The 22,488-nt window shown below is 42.7% G+C and overlaps 1 protein-coding gene across 2 annotated transcripts; it reads left to right on the top strand.

Annotated features, from left to right (window-relative positions):
• The first annotated feature begins 8,189 nt into the window (after positions 1 to 8,189).
• Positions 8,190 to 21,897, top strand: Klrb1a (killer cell lectin-like receptor subfamily B member 1A). 2 transcript variants are annotated; one of them, NM_010737.3, is made up of 6 exons: positions 8,190 to 8,393; positions 10,774 to 10,872; positions 11,950 to 12,024; positions 12,513 to 12,667; positions 12,955 to 13,070; positions 21,273 to 21,897. In NM_010737.3, the coding sequence occupies exons 1-6, from the start codon at positions 8,291 to 8,293 to the stop codon at positions 21,424 to 21,426; spliced, it is 702 nt and encodes a 233-aa protein (NP_034867.3). In that variant the 5' UTR covers positions 8,190 to 8,290; the 3' UTR covers positions 21,427 to 21,897. The 2 variants fall into 2 exon arrangements, with proteins under 2 accessions (NP_034867.3, NP_001153374.1); NM_001159902.1 differs by lacking the exon at positions 10,774 to 10,872.
• Positions 21,898 to 22,488: the final 591 nt, after the last annotated feature.

Genomic DNA, 22,488 nt, shown 5'->3' with positions numbered 1-22,488 from the left:
GATTGTATGTAGCTTCAACTCACGTGAGCCTTGCTCATAAGACCTTGCTCAACCCTCAGAATACACATACACTGTCTGATGCTCCAAGTAAAGTTGGCTATTACATGAGACTTTTGTCCTGCTCCTTCCTCGTCCAGGTTCACACTGCTAACTAGAGTCGTGACAACATTGTTCTGCATGCTGGAATGCTTCAGAGGAATATTACAGATATCTGGAAATATATTCCCTCCTCTTCCTCCTCCTCTTCCTCTTCCGTTTTCTTCTTCTTTCCAGGGTGTGTTAGCTGAGAGAAAAACTTAAAGCAGGAGGAATGTCTTTGGCCCAGCTTCAGAATTTTCAGCCCTTGTTAAAGCTGTTCCCGAGCTCAGGGAGACGCAGGATGTGATGGTGGAGAACGTGTGGCACCCGGAAGCAGAAGAGAGGTCTTTTCATGCCTTCTCTAAGTGGTTCGGGCTGAACTGGTAACACTAGGGAAGTAGGAGCAGGGAGGGCCGAGAGCAGAGACACAGCACAGGACACAGAAGAGCAGAGGCAGGGACCGCTGAGTGTAGGCAGTCGTGCTGGGGACACAGCAAGGCAGCTGCTGCTGGACAGCTGAAGAAGCAGCAGTTGATTGGTTTGTGAACAGTCAGGGAAGGAGCGAGAAGGAAGATGGGAAAGAGGACAAAGAGGGCAGAGCTGAGGTTGAAAAAGCATAAAGGGCTGTAAGGAGAGAGAGGAGAGAAATCTCGGGTCCTTGTTGCCAGAAAGAGTCCTGGAGAGCTACCAAGTCTTCATGCACAAGGGTCTTAGACCCGGGGCTGAGAGAGCTGTAACACAGGTTTCTGCCAAAGGCAGAAAGGTCAGGAGCCATGGGGTCTGTATTGAGAGCTGAGGATACTGGTAGTAGAGGTCTGCCCAATGACTGAACACTAGAGGGCGCCAATTGCTGCTGATTCCCAAATAGTCCCTTGGCTTGCTTCTTCTGCAGTCACTGAGGATAATTGCAGGGAAGCAAAAGCTGCCAGGACTGGAAATGGCAAAGCTTCTTGCCTATCCAGGTGGAGGGAAAGAACCTTCATCCAGCAGATCCCTGACATTTCCACACTCAGAGCTTAATTATCACAATAGCTTGCTGTGGACTTTGCATAGGCATGGCTCTGACCTTCCTTTACCACAAACTGCACCAGAATAGGCGGGGAGGCAGGGGTGGGGCTGGACAGGGGGCAGGGAACAAATCTGAAAACTGATGAAGAATTTGTATCCAAAGGAATATTTTAGGATAAATTAGATAATATCATTCGGCAATCTTATCATAGTCGGTAAATTATGGACAGCTTTGACTTTGGTAAGAGGATTTCTGCAATAGCCTAAATGAAAGGAATGAAGCATGAAAACAGAAATAAATGAGCACAGTTAGCAGAGACAATGAGAACTAAAGGAGGTAAGAGGGTATTAAGCTACCTGTCAGACACGATAAAGCAACGGAAAGGGTAAGAGTTAAATAACTATGAAATCTGACATGTATACACCTGGTATTTCTGAAGAACACACAGCACAGAAGTTTAACACTCATACGGGAAAGCTTCACAGAAAATAACTTGAGAAGTCAAGGGAAAATGCATGCTGAGGAAATCCCTTGCTTCCTGTGTAAACAGGGGTAACTCTCACAGCTAAGGGGTGATAGGAGGTTTCAGAAATTATTTGCATTTGCCCCTCATGTGAGCTCACCATAAATATAAATAAAATGCATTTGTCTATATAATTTTTTATCTGGTTGTATACTCACAACCTAGAACCGTTGGTCACCCGTCTGGGACTTCCTGTGTTTCAGGTACATTCTCTACTGTCACTCCATTCCTAACAGCACAACCATCCATCCACACAACATCACACTCACACACACACACACACACACTCACACACACACACACAACACACACACACACCCACACACACACACACACACACACTGCATACACACACACACACACACAGACACACACACACACACATACACACATACACATACACACATACACAGACACACACACACACACACACACACACACACACACCTGCCTTTGCTTTTAATTCCAGGAGTCCAGCTTCATATGCACATAGTCTCACATGATGTGTATTCTATACTTCAGTTCTTACATGCAACCCTCCCAACAGATAGTGAGGCTTGTGTGTAGAGACGCTGACCACCTAATAAGGGGGCCATATTGTCTAGGAAAGGGAGTGTTGGGGTTCAAGAATTGCCTCACAAACCACAAGGACACCCATCTCAGTCAGGCTGGGAGAGTTATTGAGCATATGCCCCAGGGCTGGCCAACCTGGGCCATGGTCCAGTTTCAGGAACTGAACTGGACCCTGAGTTAAGATCCTACAGGGTTGTTAATCCCCAAATCCACAAATATCTGTGTTATTTCACCAACCAGGTCTTAGGGGATTTCCTAAGGAACATGTCTTGGTTGTACATTTATCCTGCTCCCATTATCGGGGTATTCAACTGTAGCAAGGGACTTGCCTTATCTAAAATTCATGTCCTGTCTTGTCTACCAGGATGGGATATATCTAACATCCATGTCTTAACTTACCAACCAGGATGTCAATTACCCATGTACATGTCCCTTTCTGCCATGTAGGATGTCAGTTCCCAGGGAGTTCTTGGGGGCTTTAATTTTACTGGACCACTACTCAAAATGGAAGTCTTATTCCAAATAGGGTTTTTATATTGGTGCAGGTGTCTCTCTTATGTTGGGGTCCACCCCAGGGGCAGCTTTTACCATAAAAGCTTATGTATAGATGCAGGATGTGCTGTTGTGTGGTTGGTTCAGGTTGAAGCTTGTTGTAGATAACCATACAAAACAGTTCTCCTGACTTCTATCATGACTGGTTTCCAAGAGCACAGAACATAACAGAATATGCCAACCTTGGCATTAGAAAATTTTCTAGTAACAGCAGAAACATATGAGAAAGTTTTCTTTTAATAGCAGGCTGGCCAGGAACAGTTACCTAGGCCTTAATATTTTACCTAAGCCTTAACAGGGGGACTTGAAGAAGAGTGAATTCCAGGGCTGTGTCCCCTTCCTTTCCCCATCTACGATCTTTGTTTTTTACAACAGAATTATAGAACCATTTGTTACAGAAATAAACAAAATCGATGTTCATAGACTCCACACAGGTGCTAATAGGCCTGTTAGTACTTTAAATGGTTACTGTGTCTACTGACCATAATTACAAAAACCTGCTTTTTTGGAGACCTTTGCGGTTGGTATTTCCTGTGCACAGAGACAACTGGTCTGCTCTTGTTTGCAGTGGAAAATTCTGAGCCTTGACTATTAAAGGCTTTTAGCAAGTGTCTTATTTCATCATGATTTTGAAAGTTTTATGAGTACTGCTGTCATTTATTCTAGGAAAAGTCAGGAAGAGTGCTTCCTGTGCAGAAGAGTTTGCCTTAAAGTCTGATGGTAATCGATGGTTTTCTTGGTGTTTAGAAGTCATGAGTCTTTGCTATTTGTCCTGCAACCATCCATTCAGCTATGATATTCAGTCACACACACACAGACATTTAGAGCTGGCTCAAAGGGTGACAGCACTGACAGCCACATCTGATGAGCAGAATTTGATCACTAAAACTCACAGGGTGGATGGAGAGAACCAATTCTTGTGAGTTCACATGTCATAGCATGTGCACACACACACACATACACACACACACACACACACACACACATACACATATTAAATACACAAATGTTCTAGAGTGTTAACAATAAAAAAAGCCTTGATGCCTCCAAATAAAACTGTAATGAAGACAGAGTCTTGGTTCATTAGCTAAAATGGAGCTTTTGAGTTTTACCCTAATCTACTATGACTGATAACATAAAGATTTGGGCACAGATACAGGGGAGGGGAGGTGGGAATAGAGAAACAAGAAGATCGCTTTGAGATCACGAGGGAGGCCTCTGATGAAATCAACTTTGAGAACACTCTGATTGTAGACTTTGGCTTCCAGAACTCTGAGAATATAAATTCCTGTTGTTTCAGCTGCCCAGACTGGGGTACTCTTTATGCAAATCCTAGAAAATCCAATACAGTAAGTACTCCACATCTGCTCCACAGTGCAAATAGGAATCACAGTACAAACACAGCAATTATGTCACGTGTTCACTTCGATATATATCCGTCATCATGAACAGAAGTGGGGAGGGCAGACCCTCCAGTTTTAGAGAAAATGTTTTCAGTCTACATCATGGAGTATGATGTTCGTCACTGGCTTTTAGATTTAAAAATGTTTTAACACATTGATCAAGTGAATGACTGACTAGTTGTCTTTGTTGAGCAAGCATGATACACCTGAGTCCCTTAGTGTGTTTGTGGAGGTCAGAGCACAGAGGACAGCTGTGGAAGCATCCCTCTCCATCAGATGAGTCCTGACAATTGATCTCAGATCATCAGGTGTGGTGGGAGGAGCCTCTTCGCATAGAGCCATCTCTGCAGTCTACTACTGTCCTCACAGATGGGCTTCCCCACTAATTTGATAAACTCCTCAGCAGGAGTGGTGTGTAATCTTGTCAAGTGCTGCTTCACCTCTGCATTCACTGAGGTGACCAAATATCAAATACAAAATGTCTTCCTGTTTGCTTCTATTTATATTGTTAAATAATTGTGTTCGTTCATCATTTCCTGCCTCCCATTAGTGCTTTCTCTGGGGATCTGTTAGCTCACTGAGGATGTTTAGAACTTTTTTTTTTTTAAATTCTGTCAAGCAGCTCACACATCTTTGACATCTTAGTCTATGAAGCACCATTTCAATGGGGCCATCTTTCCCTGTTTCTTTAGATCTGTGTACAATATTTTCTCCATTTGTTATTTTGCTGGTTTATTTTTAGGTTGTTGTTGTTTCTTAACACAAGGTCCCTCTACATAGCACTGACTGTTCTAAAACTCACTCTGTAGACCAGGCTGGCCTTGAACTCACAGAGATCCACCTGCCTCTGCCTCCCAAGTGCTGGCATCAAAGGCTTAAGCCACTATGCCCAGTTCTCACAGTGGCTCAAGCATTTGAAAACTAAGTCACATGCTCCAGGCATTGCAAATGCTCTTCACCCAAGGGAACTCTTCACCAATCAGCCCAGGTGGAAATAAAGACACTCCTCTAATCGTTCCCATGTCACTCTCCCTAGAACCTGCCTGGGAACTGCACTTGGAACTTGCTGTTTCCTTTATGTTCTGTGGGATCCGAAACTGTGATTTGGCAAGGCAGGGTCACTAATGTCTGTGTTCTTCTTCCCATTGTTGCCACAGAAAAGAAGTTTCCCTTTTCTGATCCCCTGCCCCATACACACACTATTAGTTTGGCTATTTAAATTGGCTTCTCGAGGATGGGTGGCTGAAGCTGCCTTCTTGGGCTACAGACTGAAATGGAAGTGGTGACATTCCCTCCCATCCACAATCCAAGTAAGATGGCTGGATGAGTTCCCCAAGCATGAACTCTCAGAGGGTTTTATGGGCTTTTCCCTGTGCAGTAGTTATGCAGGTATTCGGCCTGTGTAGTAGTTATGCAGGTATTCGGCCTGTGTAGTAGTTATGCAGGTATTCGGCCTGTGTAGTAGTTATGCAGGTATTCCGTGCTGTTCTCTAGATTCTGTGTCAAGCACAGTGACCTCAGCTGGCTGTGCCCACAGACACATGAGACTCTGGGCACTTCTGGTCACTTCACACCGTAGCCAGCGCCTGTTAAAGAGAACATCACACCTCAGAACTGTGACTTTTCACAAGGCCACTGTGGATTCCTAGAAGCCATAGACACCTTCAGAACTCAGTAAAACCTCTATGTCCTCAAAGCACCATTTGAATCTTCTGCTAAGAGCATCAGCCTTCTCCTTCCTGACCTTTCTAACGCATCTCCACAGTTTTCATTGGTTTCCAGGTTATTAGGTGGTTATAAGCCACCTAAATATTTGCAGAGTTTATTCACACACTCCCCACCTAAGGCTCCTGTTATCTTGGCAAAGGAAAGGGATTATGGGCAGAAACAAGCATCACTAATAAGCATTTGGGTGTGTTCTTTATATACCTTTGCTTGGGGTCCTTATATATGCTGAAATTTTTGTGTACTGAAAGTTGAGACTATTTTCATGAATTCTCTACATTCGATTGTAAAATATCATGACCCAAGATGGGAAATTCTGTTTTATTTAGATTTAGTTGCGAAAATCTTTAGTCTAGGAAAAGTATGAAAGGTCAGCAACATAGGTGAAGGGGTGCTTGCCTCAAATTCATGAGGCTCGAAGGTCAACTCCCAGCACTACAAAAAAAATAAATAGATGGAGCATGGTGCAGAACCCTGTGCTCAACCTGGTGTTGAGTAAAATGGCTGACGTCAGAGATGGCTGAGGAGGCTCCACTGAGTCTTAAGTGAGCTGTGAGGCCCTCAGATATACATCCCCTTGCTTCCTTCTTCACTGGTCTTGGCGGATGCGTCTGAGCACTCTGCGATGAGTGTGCACCATCTGTCTCCTGGAACTCACAGCCAGCTGACAGCTGCAAAGCTCTGTAATTGTGAGGACTTGGTATAATTTCACTCTGACCACAGAAGGAGACTTTAAGGAAGTCCTTGCTTTTCTTCTTCACTTGTAATGTGTGAATGTGTGACTTGGCATTAGTAGTCCTTGCTCTAAGACTCTAGGACTGAAAACCCTTGGAGGAGTTATCACATCCCATAGACCCAAGTCCTCTACTACCTGAGCTCTGACAGATGAAGTCCTTTCACTCAGGTGAATGAAGTTACATCCCCGTGGACCTTCAGGACAGGGCAGAGCCAGAGCAGCAAGTGGGGCTCTGCCCTCAGTGTTTTTCCTGTTGTGTCAGTCATGAATTCTTCCCACAGTCATGACATGTCCACATCTCACAGCTTCCTTCACAGCATGACTGTTTCAGGAGGATCTTAGAGCTTCAACTCATGTCACATATAACTGTGGACTTGCACATATTACTATTTATTTTTACAACATAGCATAGTATATTGTTGTATCTTGATTGCCAGTAAATTGGTAAAAGAAGTCACTTAAGTTTGAATTGAGGAAGAATGTTGCATTTCACAGACCCTGGGCTGCATTCACCTTGAGAGAATTGTGGGAAGCCACATGTGCCGTTGCAAGGTGGCACTGGCTTCCGCTGGCCACCACGCATACATAGGCAGTAAAGTTTTTTGCCAAGATGAGGTTTTGAGAATTAACCAATCAGATGAGAGAGAAGCTAGCCAATCAGATGAGAGTCAAGTTAACCAATCAGATGTGAGAAATGCAAATGAGGTGGTAAGCATAACCCATGCATAACCAATCCGGGTGTGAGACACACCTCTCCTAGGCCTATATAAGCAGCACCAGTTCTGGGCTTGGGATCTCTTTGCCTCTGCTATCAAGCTCTCCCAATAAACTTGTGCAGAAGGATCCTGTTGCAGCATCGTTCTTGCTGGTGAGTCGGGCGCACGCAAGAGAGAATAACTCAAAACAAATGGTTACCAGATTCAGAACAAAAGAAGACCACATGTTACACCTTCCTTTCTTAAGACAATAACATGTAATGAGAGCAGATGCAGAGACCCACAGCCAAACATTAGGCAGAGCTCAGGAGCCCCATGAAAGTGGCAGAGGAAGGATTGTGGGAGCCAGAGGCATGGAGGACACCAGGAGAACATGGCCCACAGAATCATCTAAGCAGGGCTCATAGGGACTCACAGAGCCTGAAGCAGCAGTCATGAAGCCTGCATGGGTCTGCACTAGGCCCTCTGTATATATGCTATAGCTGTAAGCTTGGTGTTTTTCTGGAATTCCTAACAGTTGGAGTTCAGGTATCTCTGACTCTTTTCCCTGCTCATGGGAATCTTTTCCTCCTACTGGACTGTCTTATCCAGCCCTGGTAAGAGGGTTTGTGCCCTCTTATTGCATCTTGTTATCCTGTATTCAGTTGATGTCACTGGGAGGCCTGCTCTTTTCTGAAGGGAAACAAAGGAGCAGTGGATGGGGGAGTGGAGAGGAAGGGGAACTGGGAGGAAAGAAGGGAGGGAAGGCTGTGGTCAGAGTGTTTTGCGTGGGAGAAGAATAAAGAAAAGAAAAAAGACAGCAGTGTGTAAGCTGTGTGGGCAGGACAGACAGCAAGGTCAGTCGGTAACCATGGAGAAACCCTCAGAGACAGGAGTCAGTGGGTGTAGGCACAGAGCAGAGCATTCACAGAGGACTTCCTTTTGCTCACTTCACCCCAAAGGCCTTGGAGTTTGCCCCTGCTCACCAGTTCAGTGATGCATCTCCTATGCACAATGGACACAGCAAGGGTCTACTTTGGTTTAAAGCCACCCAGGACTCCAGGGGCTTGGCATGAGTCACCCCCATCTCTTCCCCCAGGTCAGTCACTTTATTTTTCCTTGTAGTATTAAAATATCTTCCAGAGTTATGATTTTCTTACAGTTTTAAGTTATTGCTATGAAAGTGAGCAACCATCTACCAGCGCTGAAGAGTGTAGATGGCTACAACTTTGGATTAATAAAAAGCTCATCGGTTCCATCTTTAATCAGTCAGTCAGTGTGAAACTTGGGTAGGCATTCCTTTTGTCTTTAGCTACGGGCCCTGAAGAAAGGATATTTTACATCTACAAGGAGAAAGTAAGGCAGACTCACTATAAAGCATCTTGCCTGGTCCAAACTTCTCTACAGAACACAAACACCACGACTCCTCTCCGTGCCATTCTAGCACTGAGCACTGGAGGAGTTGAGGGATGTAGCACCCTGTTTGCCAGAAATGTGGAAGACTGATAGGAGGCATTTATGAAGGGTACCATGACTTAGGGATGGATGAAAAGAGACAGACACAGAGGCCAAAAGTATGTCTACAGTGGTCATGGTATGGTATGGAGTTCTGTGACATAACTGAGTTTCCTTATCTAAAACTGCAGTGCTTAAAATCTAACCTTTCTATACTGTGTCAAGAATGTGAACCCACAACTCTTTAAGGCTGTTTGTCAGAAACTAGTTTTAAAAAATAGTTTGGAGGGCTGGTGAGATGGCTCAGTGGGTTAGAGCACCCGACTGCTCTTCTGAAGGTCCAGAGTTCAAATCCCAGCAACCACATGGTGGCTCACAACCATCCGTAACGAAATCTGACTCCCTCTTCTGGAGTGTCTGAAGACAGCTACAATGTACTTACATATAATAAATGAATAAATCTTTAAAAAAAATAGTTTGGAAAAAAGTACAAAGAAAAAAGTCACCAAAACTGCGTTATAAACTTTACATTGTTTCTGGGAAAGTGGAGGGTTTTGTTGATCAGAGTGGGATTTGAGGGAGCCAGTTATGTGTGGTAGGTGCAGGCAAGTGCTTGTTTTCCCTATTTATGACTGCAAACATGGAGAAGGGACTTGAGAAGCTAAAGGTTGGGGTTCTGTTTTCCCACTGAGTCTAGTCAGCTCTGCCAGTGTGTGCATGGTTTTTGGGTCATGCCCTGGAGCACAGGTGGCCTCTTAGGAACTGTATCCTAGAACAAAACTGACTCTCCCACTCCTAGCAGCCATCAGCTGTCAATGACTCCCCAGATGACATTGGAAGTCCATACCCAACTCCCCCCACCATGCTGGACCTTTGCCTGACTTGAGTTTTTGAAGGTCTTGTGCAGGCTATTACAAATGGCATGAGTTCATATGTGCAACTGCCCTGCTGTGTCTGAAAGACAGTGTTTCATTACAGTTGTCCACCATCTCTGACTCTGCAGTTATTCTGTCCCCTCTGCTGTGATGATGGCAGAGCCTTGGTTAGGGATGGGATGAGATGCAGATGTGCCACTTAGGGCTGAGTACTTCATAGTCTCTTATTCTCTACTTGTTCTGGGTGGTGCACACTTATAATTCCATCACTTGGGAGGCAGAGGCAGGAGAATCAGGAGCTCAAGGTCATCTTCAGCCACACAGAGTTAGCAGTCAGCCTGGACTGAGGAGTAACCCTGTCTTAGAAACATAACAGAGCACAACAAAAAGAAATTTTGAAAGTACTCTATTTAAGGAAGGAACACTGTGAAAGCTACAGTCAGATTGTATTTAGTGTATGCTTAATGTGTGTGCATGGGTGTGTATATATAGAGGCTGGTGCTAACCACAGTTTCAGTTCATCTAACCATTAGGGTGTTTGGAATTCAGCCAATAAGGGGGGACTAACACAACTGAAATACTGAAATACCGTCTGAAATCACAAGTTGCTTCCCCTTGGATATCACGCCTTTGATTCAAAATGGAGATCATTGTAGACAACAGTGAAGAAGACTTCATGTCCAGGAATAGAATCATATGTCATTAGCACTGAAAGTCATCAGTACCACAAAACTGAGCATCAAAAGCATCTCTTGATTAAAGGATCTTCCTTAGAGATGCTCTGACTCCCTTCCCAAAATAGAACATACCATTTACTTTTGGACAGCACTCAATCACATGTATCGAGATTGATTCAGCCAATGGACAGCACTCAATCACATGTATCGAGATTGATTCAGCCGATGCTCCTTTGTGCATAATACATACATAAGTATTATTCTTTCAGTCCTGCTTTATCAAAGCAAACATCTGAACCTAACGGAGAGTTCATCTCATGGAATTCTGCTTTAAGATGGTAGAGAAAGTCTCATATCTGCAACCGACCCTCTACTTGATTCCAATTGTCCTTGTTAGTCAAGACCACCTTTAACTGTTAGTCCAGATGTTCTGTACTGGCTTAAATGAGTTACAAGGTTCTTAACTTCGCAGATGCCTGTCGGTGCCCACGTTCACACAGGTTGGCTCTGAAGCTCAGCTGTGCTGGGCTCATCCTCCTTGTCGTGACCCTGATTGGGATGAGTGTTTTAGGTAAGTGAGGCCAGGGCTTGTGCTTCACAATCCTTCCTCTGCTTCCATCATAAATATCGGTGCCTCTTCACATGATTTGGCCCCTTGGTCCTGGAGGAGGGTCAATGACGTGAGTAGAAACCGGACAGTATCCCAAACCCAGTGAGAAATTTCACATTGCCTTCATGCTTTCAAATTCCTCTAAGACCCATTAGGGGCTGTTAACACAAAGGGATCTCTAACAGACCTGAGCATGGCAAAGATGGCACCAGCAGATTTTGTCCCCTTTCCCCTCCCCCCAGCACCCATTCCTCTCCCTTGCTAAACCCCCCACGTCTATTCCCTTAGCCACTCCCTTTTGCCTGATTCCTTCCTGAGATTGATCACTGAGGTCCAGCATCAAAGTCCAGTTATCAAAATCCAATATTTGGCTCCTCTGGCTAACATGCCAATCAGGACTTCCCAACTGAACCTGGCACAGACTTCCCCTTGTTCTTCATAAAAACCCATTCTTGCAAAAATCACCCGCTGCTGTCTTTGCCTGATCCAACGGCAACCAGTCTCACAATCCCTCCAGGGTAATAAATGTCCTTTGTGCTGAGAACTTGCTGTCTGAGTGTATTCTGAGCTGACTCCAAGTCCCCAGACTCCAACACACATGTACACAGAGCCTAAAAATATAAATCATATTGTGACAAAAACATAACAAGGCAAACTAAAAGGCTCTGGTGTTGGTTTATTAAGCATCTATTAAACTAAACTCCAGCAGCACTAAGCTGTCTTCTGTGGAGGGGGTGCTTATACTCATTCTGAAGATGAGGATTCAGGCAGTGAGGGTGGGTAAGTTAAGTCTCTGTGACACCATTGGATAATAGGTCACACTAAACAGAGGTGGGAATCCACGTGTTCTGTGTTTTTCTTCTTTGTTTGTATATTGTCTCCACACTCCTCCCTCAGCCCAGTTTTCTAATATTTTATTCTCAGTCCAGAAGTTCAGGTTTGTTGAAATAACTTGATTTCCTGGAGTGAGAAATGGAGCATACCTGTTCCACCATGCATTTTGGCGTTAATCTCTCTCTGTGTTTTCTCATTTATCAGTGCGAGTCCTAATACAAAAACCATCAATAGAAAAATGCTATGTGCTTATTCAAGAGAACCTGAATAAAACAACAGGTAATTTTTTGTGCCTTGTATTTTGCAAGAATACTAGCTATTTACCAGGGGTTACTTACAGTCAGCTAAGGCTTACAACAACCATCTCTGAACATGCTATATCACCATATCTTATGTTAGAGAAAATTGCTGCATAGAAACTTGTTGAGGGTCTCATAATTGGTAGTTGATAAGGCTGGTAGCATCTTTGAAACTATGTGACCTTGAAGCTTGAGATCTCAACCACTTGGCCATACTGCCTAGGGATGCTAGCATACTTGATCATTAACTTAAGAAAACGCTGTGTCAAACAGTTAACTCTGTTTAATGTATACTAATAGAAAAAAGTATATTCCTTGTTATTTATAATTCTTTGATGTGTCATAACAGTAATCTTGTTCCTGTACATGTTAATAAAAGTGTGTGTTAGTAAAGCAACTAATGTGTGTAACCAGCTGTGGTGCAGCAAGAACAGGGTAGAAATACACCATGTCTTCCTCTCGCTTCAGATTGTTCAGCTAAGCTAGAGTGCCCACAAGACTGGCTTTCACACCGAGATAAGTGCTTTCACGTTTCTCAAGTTTCCAACACTTGGGAGGAAGGTCTAGTTGATTGTGATGGAAAAGGAGCCACTTTGATGCTCATTCAAGACCAAGAAGAACTGGTAAGATGTCCAATACAATAGAGACATTAGCATGTTCTTCTAAGAAAGTGGAGACTTTGCATTATGGAAGCTCATAGTCTGAGAGACTAATTGCACATGTGAGCCAAAAACTACATGTGTAAGGTGAGTGTCCTTTGGATCATAAATATGGGGCACAGATTTCACAAAGGAGGAAGAACTATCTGTGTTGGGGACTCAGGATGGGTACAGGTTTCAGGAGGCTGATAGAATGTGAATCACCAATACACAGACTCAGGGTTAAGTCCTCTGCTCTGTTTTGATTGTAGAGATTCCTACTGGACTCAATAAAGGAAAAATACAATTCATTTTGGATTGGACTAAGGTACACATTGCCAGACATGAACTGGAAGTGGATAAATGGATCGACTTTAAATTCTGATGTGTGAGTACTAGAGGAGGTAACTTGAATATTAATTTCAGGTCAGAACAGTGTAGGGCTCTAACACTGACAGTATATGAACAATCTGAAAATATGATTCCAAATGTGAAATTTTCCATGTATGAAAAGATACCAGCATTTTATGATTTTGTATGTATGTGTGTATATTTGTATGTATGTATATATGTATGTATGTATGTATGTATGTATACAATGACGTTCTAAGGCCCGGGGACTAGACAAAAAAAAGAACTTTGGAGAAGATGTGCTTTGTTTTTTGTTTGTTTGTTTGTTTACTTAATCACTTTACATCTTGCTCACTGCCCACCTCCAGGTCACCCCCTCCCACAATCCTTCCCCACCCCTTCTTCTTCTCTGAGTATCCTTGTAACATTGCGCCAGCAAAACTCACTCGGACAACCAGATCCTTCTACGGCAAAGCTTTATTGCTTACTTCTCAGGAAGATCCCGAACCCGGAAAATGGAGCTGCTTACATACCCCTCTGTGTGACGTGTCAGCTCCTGATTAGCTGCTCACCCATCACCCCACTATTACACCCCGGGATGGGCAGTGACTTGGCATGAATTTACTCCAGCACCTGCGCACATTGCTTGTTTACTAGTTAGGCACTGAGGAAGCCAGCGCCATCTTGTAATGGCGATTGTTCACGGCTCTCCACGTCTCCCCCTTTTTATTTTATTAAAATTTGAGGCTGGTCTAGGCCTCTGCAGTTATGTCCATCTGCTGTGGCTCCTGTCTTAGGTCGTTCCTCCAATGTCACAGCCTTTCCCGTCATAGGGTAGCCCTATCGCCACCGGGTCCCGTGTCTTAGGTTGGTCTGTACATGAGGAAAGTTGCCTGTCTCTGGATACTGCAGTACTGTGTGACAGTAACTGCTAAATGATCTAGGGTGAACTCTATAAAAGAGGCCAGCCAAAAAACAAATTAGTAAACCTCAGCGATGTGCAAGTACTGAGCAATGAGCATTGAGTCTCTCACATCCCAGTGCAATGGATCCACAAATCTGTGGGATGCAATAGCAGAGAACTCAGATGCCATTTAGGTCTTAAGCATGGACAGCCAAATTTCAGGGGAGGCCCCTTGTTCAATGGCTGCAAGTGCCTGAGCAATAACGACCTTGTCACAGTTTTGTTGGGTTCTGAGCTTCCAAACTAACCAGAGCATAAACACAAGTCCACAGCAGATGGCAGCAGCAAATAAAACTACCCCCACCCGTTCCTTAAAATAAGAAAATGCAGATGAAATCTAGGAGGAGAGACCCTCTGTCAATGACAGGTCCACTCGTGTCGAGTTGATCTTTAGAACGGCTGCTCTCAGGGCCGCATCTCATCGAATCCTTCAGACCAATTTCCTGCAAGATATAGAAAAAGCTGCCTAGACAGATTAGCTGCACGAGTAAATTTTTCATATTGAACACTAGTAATACACAGAGCACCTAATTTCACACAGAGCACCTAATTTTCTTTCACAGCCCAACTGGGCCAACTGGTATAGAACACTTATCTGTTTCTCAACCAGATCGAGGCACTGATTCAAAATCATCAGCCTTCCCTTCAGCTGGGCACTAGCACCTGCCTCATTACTTAGAATCCATTGGTAATATGGCCAAATATTTTCTTTTTCTGTAGCATCTCCTTTATCATTCATTACAGCAAACTCCAATGGAGGTGACAAAATAAAACCCTTTGCTATTTCTTTCCAAGGAAAATTTTTTGATTGACAAGGTGAAAAAGCTATAGGAAATGCAAGGTCCGGATGACACCAAGGCATGCTGCGTATAGCAGTAGCATTGTCAACAGGCCATCGTGATCTTATGGGAATAGTCACATTTCCCTTTATCATAATCGTAGTGATATTTATAGGTGAAGTTACATTATTTTCAACATCACTTGATCCTGATTGTGCTCCTTGAGCAACTTGCGTTAAAGCATTAAATAACACTCCAGAGCTCACTTTATTTTGGCTAATGGAATCTGCCCAATTAGAGATAATCTTTTTCTTTAAAAATATTCAGTTGTCAAAAACAAAGGCAAGGTAGAAGAATTGGAATGTACCGGTAAAGGTACTGGCCATGATCTTACTATGGCCCACAAAGGTATACTTATCCTGGTCTCAATCATCAGGAGTAAGAATAACAGGCTCATCTTGAGATTCATCTTGCTCTTTCACTGTCCTTGTCAGTCGCGTCGGGACCCAAAGTGGATTTTCTTCACCCTGTGGAAAAAGCACAAATATCTCCCCGGGATCTGATTAAGATAGGATCTGGGTCATACCATTTATTATCAAGGACATTCTTCTACTTGACCATTTCATTGAGCAGTTGAGGCCATTGTCCGTGCCTTTCAGCTGGTGATCTCCCAGCATTATCCAGTTTTAAGAAATTAAGAGTAACTATTATAAGGGATAGAGCCATCTTTGGCATCATAGCCTTTATCCCCCCTTTTTGTTTTTGTTTTTTAAAGAAGTTTTAATTCTCCTAGTTACCTAATGACCGGTTTGATATAGAGGCCTTCATATACATTCCGTGTCCTCCCCAGGACATAGCCTGTGGGAGTCTGTTGCCTTGATGCCAGTTGTAGGTCATGAATGTTTCTGACTAACAAGAACAGAACATTTGTTTCGAGGGTGGCTTTTCAGCCCAGTCATATATACTATTTAGATTTACAAAATAAACAGCTAGGACTTATCTGTTTAGTCTTTCTTGCCAGTGGCTAACTTCAGCTTAGGAATTTCTCCCTTGAATAGGAGTCAGGTAATAATGTACGTGTTCTAATATGTTGAATATAAAAGGGGTGCTCACGCATCAAAATACAATCTTATATTTTCATCAAAATTTTAAATACTGAACTGTTAGTCAGTTTTAATATAACATGAACAGTGACTAATTACCTTTTAATTGCTTCTCTTGAAGAGAGATTGTAACTAGAATGCTTGAAAAGTCATTATAGTCACTTGTGTATAATTTATTTATTTATTAATCAGAAATTAGAGAAAATTTTTAAGTTGTCTCTGTAAATAACTATCTTCTAAAACCCAAATAAATATAAGAATCCTGAGTTTGTATCTTTTCAGGAGCTATCTGTAATCTTTATTAGTTAAAGCTTTATGTAAACCTCTATAACACAAAAGCAAATCCTGGGGGTCTTTTCCAGGCAACTTAGGACAATTTCTTAACTGCCCAAAAACAATTTTCTTAAAGAAACAGTATTTTTTCTTATAAGTTGCATAAGCAATTGCAAGCTCTGAGATATAATATTGACTATTAATATACAACTTAAAGTTTGATTGTTCAACATTTTTAAACACCATCTTCAGCACACAATTTAATTATCTGTGCTGAAACAGGAGGAAACTCAAAAGAATAATCATGTGATTTAATTCACATATACTTTTCTCTCATATAAAGGCTATTTTTTAAACACAGTAAATGGAATGCATGCATGCATGAATTTATAAATTTTTAACTTATCTTAGGATAATGATTATCAATTTTACTTTATATGATGGTATGCAATAAATCAAACATCAATATTCTGCAATAACCAAATTAATGGCTGTTTGGAACAAGGAAAAGACACTTATGTATAAGTGTAAAAACATGTATGTAAGCAAACTCTGTACACTATAACTTTACATAAAGTAGGCAAGTCAAATCGCAATGTATAGATAAATTTCACAGCCTAATTGACCTTTTATAAACTTTGAATTTAAATTTTATTTAGAACAACATCTGGTTAGGTCTGTAATAAGGCTCTAAGAAGTGTGACACAAGCCAAGCTGAGGCTGCTTCCCTCTAAGCTCTGCCTCAACCCAAATGTAAACTTTTCTCAATCTGAACACTCTGCCAGAGTCCCGGCCCAAAGACTATCCCCATATTGAAGTATCCCTAAAGACCTGTCCTCTTGTGTTCGTTCATGTTGTCTAGAAAGACTCTAACCCTGAGTTCCCAACCTCAAGCCAACTTTCCGTTACAAGCGAAAGGCTGTCTGCCCCTTTAAGAGCTCCGTTTGCAATCGGCCCTCAGCAAGGCTTTTCCAGCTGTACTTGGCTCCCAGTCACAGTGCGGCTAACTTATAAACAAGTTAAAGGATGGACAGCCAGCATATAGTTTTAACCATTTATATTTTTCAACATGAAACACAGAACAATAATCATTCAAACAACATAACAAAAACAAACATGAATTGACAGATATATGGACAATTTGTTTTAGTGCACCAAAAAAAGACAATAGACAGACAGGGAATAGAACTTAGTGTCTCAAAGGGACACAGATATTCTAACCAGAGCTAAGAATATCTCCATAGAAGCCAGAGAGGAAATGGGACGTCTCCCGTTTTCCTTCTGTTCCCAGGAGCGCTCTGAAATACCTTATTTTCATTTTTTCTCTTTTTTGCTAAAAGATCCCAAACAGGGGATAACTGCTTTTCTAAAACTTATTTTCTCTCTCTCATGTTCAGACTCTACTTCCTTATCTCCTTCTTCTGGGAATACTGCCAGAGAAGAGAGGAGGCACAGTGACCCTGAGAGCTATCTTTAAGCCTTTTATGAAGGCTGCCTCTTTAGTCAAAGTCCTCGAGAGAAGGGTAAATTGACTTAATTTATATTATCCTTTGTATCTTTATAATTTATATTATCTTTTGTATCTTTATATTTTATATTATCTTTTGTTTTTCTGTTTTCTCCTTTTCTAAACTCTCCCCGGGCATTCTTTCCCAACATTATCTTTTCCTTGGGTTCAAGACCCGTGGAAAGGCCTGTATGCTTGATTGGTGCACCATGTTTCCCTTTTAGCTCCTACTCTATCTCCCTGCTCTGCCTCTGATAGGCTTTCTTGAATTTCACCCAGAATTTTCTGTCCTGCCTTAACTACTTGTTGACATTCCTAGTCCTTTAAGCACGATCTTATCAGCTTTCACAACAGCATGATTCCTGCTTTAAGTTTGCCGTTCTCCTGCTCCCCAACTCAATCTCCCCTGAGTTTCTCGCAAGAGGGGATAGTTAAGGACCCTGAGCACGCAAACCACGGTGCTATGTGATCTATCTCTTTTACAAAGCCTTCTAGTGCCTTGGTGGAGACTTTCAAGCCACACTGCCTCAGGCGGTCACCACAGAGTGGGAGGCCCCCATGCTATCTTCTTGCCTTTTTTCTAACCTTGCCTGACCTCGACTGAACACTAGTTAGCAATTCCTCCTGTGGAAACTGTACGCAATCTAAAGAAAAGAACGAGCCCTGTGAAAAGAAACAGAAAGGCTTCTAATGCTAGAGAAAGTTCAAGGCCATACCTTGCAGAGCTGTATTGTCCCATAGTTCTGAATCTGCCCTGTGAAACGGGGGGTCTCCTTTCAGCGCCTGGTGATGATATAGTTCCCAGGTTATCAGCGCCACTTTGTCCTTGTAACGTTTCACCAGCAAAACACACTCGGACAACCAGATCCTTCTATGGCAAAGCTTTATTGCTTACTTCTCAGGAAGACCCCGAACCCGGAAAATGGAGCTGCTTAAATACCCCTCTGTGTGACGTGTCAGCTCCTGATTAGCTGCTCACCCATCACCCCACTATTACACCCCGGGATGGGCAGTGACTTGGCACGAATTTACTCCAGCACCTGCGCACATTGCTTGTTTACTAGTTAGGCACTGAGGAAGCCAGAGCCATCTTGTAATGGCGATTGTTCACAGCTCTCCACATCTGAGCAGATGGGGTCCCCTTGGGTAATCCCTGAATATGCATTTTAAAAATTCCTACCTGCTCTAGGCATATAGAACTTTTTTCTGTTTCCTCCCTTACACTATATATGTGTTTCAAATAATTTCTTTTTTTTTCTTTCAAAGATTTATTTATTTACTTTATATATGAATACACTGTAGCTGTCTTCAGACACACCAAAAGAGGTCATCGGCTCCCATTACAGAAGATTGTGAGCCACCATGTGGTTGCTGGGAATTGAACTCAGGACCTTTGGAGGAGCAGTCAGTGCTCTTAACCACTGAGCCATCCATCTTTCCAGCCCCCTCAAAGAATTTCTTAAATGGCACTCACTGTACATGCTGTGGTTCAAATGATCCATATGGCATCATGAGGTCTGTTTCTCAGTCAACCAGCAGAGGAGGAGTGAGTGTGGAAGGAGAAGAAGCAGAAGTTAGTTTGGAGTATTGACAGCTGAGAGAAATGACCACAAAGTCACAGGTTGCATTACAGTTTAACCAGAGTTATGAAAGAAACAAGTAGGGGCTGTGATGGAAACAGGCATTAATCAGTTTTCATTGCTGTAACAAAATCTCACAGATAAGCAAGAGAGGAAAATCATCTTGATTCACAGTTCAAGGGGCTTCATTTTCCTCCTGTGTGAGTTGTCATGGTAACCGTGAATGCAATGAGAAAGCTTAAATTCAGAGTTAAGATATACATTTTAGCAGTGTTTGTGATTGGATAGCAAGAGCAGATGATTCACTCATTTCATAAGCAAAGCATATAGGATTCAAATTTCTATACAGTGCTTTCAGCAGGGTTTTCAGGAGTGGTATGGAAGACTGGCTTAATAATCTTGCTCGGATACACTTAAGCAAATCACACAAATCGATATGGGAAATGTATTCCTTGTTACTCAGAATACATGAGATTGGAAGTAAAATGCTGAAACACATGTAGGTTTACTTCACGTGTAATGACAATGTATGAAGTATAGAAATTGTTAAACATATCAAGTTGGCGTACAATAGAGTAGTGAAGTGTACAGAGTAAACTCAGCAAATCTGTCACTTTACTCTGAGGACAAAATGACACTATGATTAGACAGAATCAGTTGGTAAGTCTGGAGGCTGCCAGGCTCAGTCGGAAGAGTTTCAGTCAAGCAAGTCCACTCTTGTTTTAACTCTCTGTCCCTGGCTTTCAGGTAAGGAAAGGGGAGAAACAGTTTCTCAGACAGGATTGTTTAGAGAATTAATAAGGAATGTTAGAGAACTCCCCAGCAGTCTGGTAGAAGACCTGGGAAGCCTCAAAGGAATTTTGAAAAGAAGTCATTGACTTAAACAGATCAGCACAAAGGAAATTATCCTGAGAGCTGAAGAAAAATCCTGAAGGGCAGAAGAGATAAAAGAGGGGGAATCATGGCTGGACTAGCAGGCGGACCACCAGGATGACCTCAGATTGTCTCTCATGGTCAAGGGCTCCACAAGGAACTAAACAAAGGAAGGACACTTGTGAGGGCGCCCTGCCCACTATCACATGCCACCTTCTTTTAAGATCCATCAGTGCGTTTAGAACTCATCTCTCCCTTACAATCAACCCTGAGACAGTCTGCATCAGAGCTTGAATTCTAATCGTGTTCCCACCAGCATGGATCGATGGGAACCATGCACAGCTGAAACTTATGTTAATTAAATATTTGTCAACCTAAGGAAAGAGCATGAAAAGAATTGTGACTATATATCACTTGAGCTGAGCCTGTTTCCCTCTCTGCATCCAGTTCTGTGATCTAGACCCTGTGAGCTCACTCTGTATATTGAATACATTCATTGTGCACCTACTGTATGTAACTGTTGTCATGCATTCATGGTTATCTTAATACTTCCCTAAATATTAGCTAGTTAAACCACATACTTATATGTTTGTATTATGCTTCTCTACTATTAATCTAATCTTAGAGATTTATTCATTCTGTTTTATGTATATGCATGTACTGTTGTCCATGGAAGCGAGAAGAGGTGTATCAGATCCCTTGGAACTAGAGTTCCAGACACTGTGAGCAACTATGTGGGTTATGGACACTGAACTCAGATCCTGTCCAAGAGCAGCCAGTGCTCTCAATCACTGAGCCATGTCTACAGCTTGACCCTGTATATTAAACAAAACTGAAGTGCTACAACATGAAGCTTTTCACATGATGTGTTAGAGTGTGAATCGATGCAGTAGAATGGGAGACTAATTATGCCTTTCTGAGCCTTCTCCTTTTTGTACAAGATTCTTTCTGGAAGGATCTTTCTTTGCCAATGACTAAACAGCAGTTTTAGAGGTTTCTATCCACTCTGCCTTCAATGTTCACAACAGGATGTTTGTGTTTACTATACTCAATAACTGTGCATTCTCCTCTCCCCTTTAAAGTCCAAAGGAAACCAATGACAGACAGGATAATTATAGAGAATCCTAAACACTAAGGGCGGATATTCTCTTCCTTCTCAGATTAAAAATCACTGGTGACACTGAAAATGACAGCTGTGCTGCTATCTCAGGAGACAAAGTGACTTTTGAGAGCTGTAATTCAGACAACCGTTGGATCTGCCAAAAGGAACTATACCATGAAACCCTGAGCAACTATGTGGGTTATGGACACTGAACTCAGATCCTGTCCAAGAGCAGCCAGTGCTCTCAATCACTGAGCCATGTCTACAGCTTGACCCTGTATATTAAACAAAACTGAAGTGCTACAACATGAAGCTTTTCACATGATGTGTTAGAGTGTGAATCCCATCTCAATTACTTTACCATCCACACCAGATCTCTGCACCTAACCTGTCTCTGCTGTCTGCCTCTCAGTACAGTTAGTGGCACAGCACATGGACTCTGAAAACACTGGGACTCTTACAGATGCCCATGTGTAGTTTCTCTATTCTGTAAAGGAGATAGAGATGTTGATGTGCCATTCTACGTGAGGGGTTCTACAAAAAGAAGCCCTGGCACCTGAGGTGCCCTGGATTCTAATCCTGGAGTCTGTGACCCCCCCCACCCACAGTCTGTGTCTGAGCTCATCTACAAAACAGTCATAAGAAAACCATTTACCAAAATCATTAAAATTCTCTTAATACAGGGACTGGTGCCTCATGTCCATGTTAACAGCATTGGGAGGCTGAGCCAGGAGAAGCAAGAGTTCAAGGCCAGCCTGGCTTTGGTGGATTGGTTCCCAGGTGGTGGCACTGTTTGGTAAGGTTTAGGGAGTGCAGCCTTGCTGGAGGAAGGTCGCTGGAGGAAGCCTTTGGGAGTAAAAGCCTCACGGACTTGTAGTTTGCTCTGCTTCACACTTTTGGTCCAAAGATGTGAGCTCTTGGCTCTCTGCTCCAGATGCCATACCTTCTGCCTTCCTCCTGCCATTATGTACTCTGACCCTCTGGAACAAAAAGCCAAATTAACCTCTTTCTTCCACAGGTCACCTCGGTCGTTGTGTTTTATCATAACAACAGAAAAGTAACTAAGAAATTGGGCCACATAGTGAGTTAGTCAGAAGCAACAACAGCATTGCTCTTGACAGTTAGTTGGAATGAACATGTCTGCAACCTAGGCAGGCAAGCACAGGGAATAACTTAGCGACTTGGGATTCTACTTCATTTGAGTTGTGCACACCTGTCTCCTTTGGGAATGCCCTTGGCAGCCTAGGTTCCTTTCCTGTACATGCTAGGCACAC

The sequence above is a fragment of the Mus musculus genome, chromosome 6, assembly GCF_000001635.26.
Source record: "Mus musculus strain C57BL/6J chromosome 6, GRCm38.p6 C57BL/6J".
Classification (NCBI taxonomy): Eukaryota; Metazoa; Chordata; class Mammalia; order Rodentia; family Muridae; genus Mus; species Mus musculus.
The sequence above is the reverse complement of the archived record's forward strand: the minus strand, read 5'-3'. Positions and strand labels throughout refer to the sequence as shown.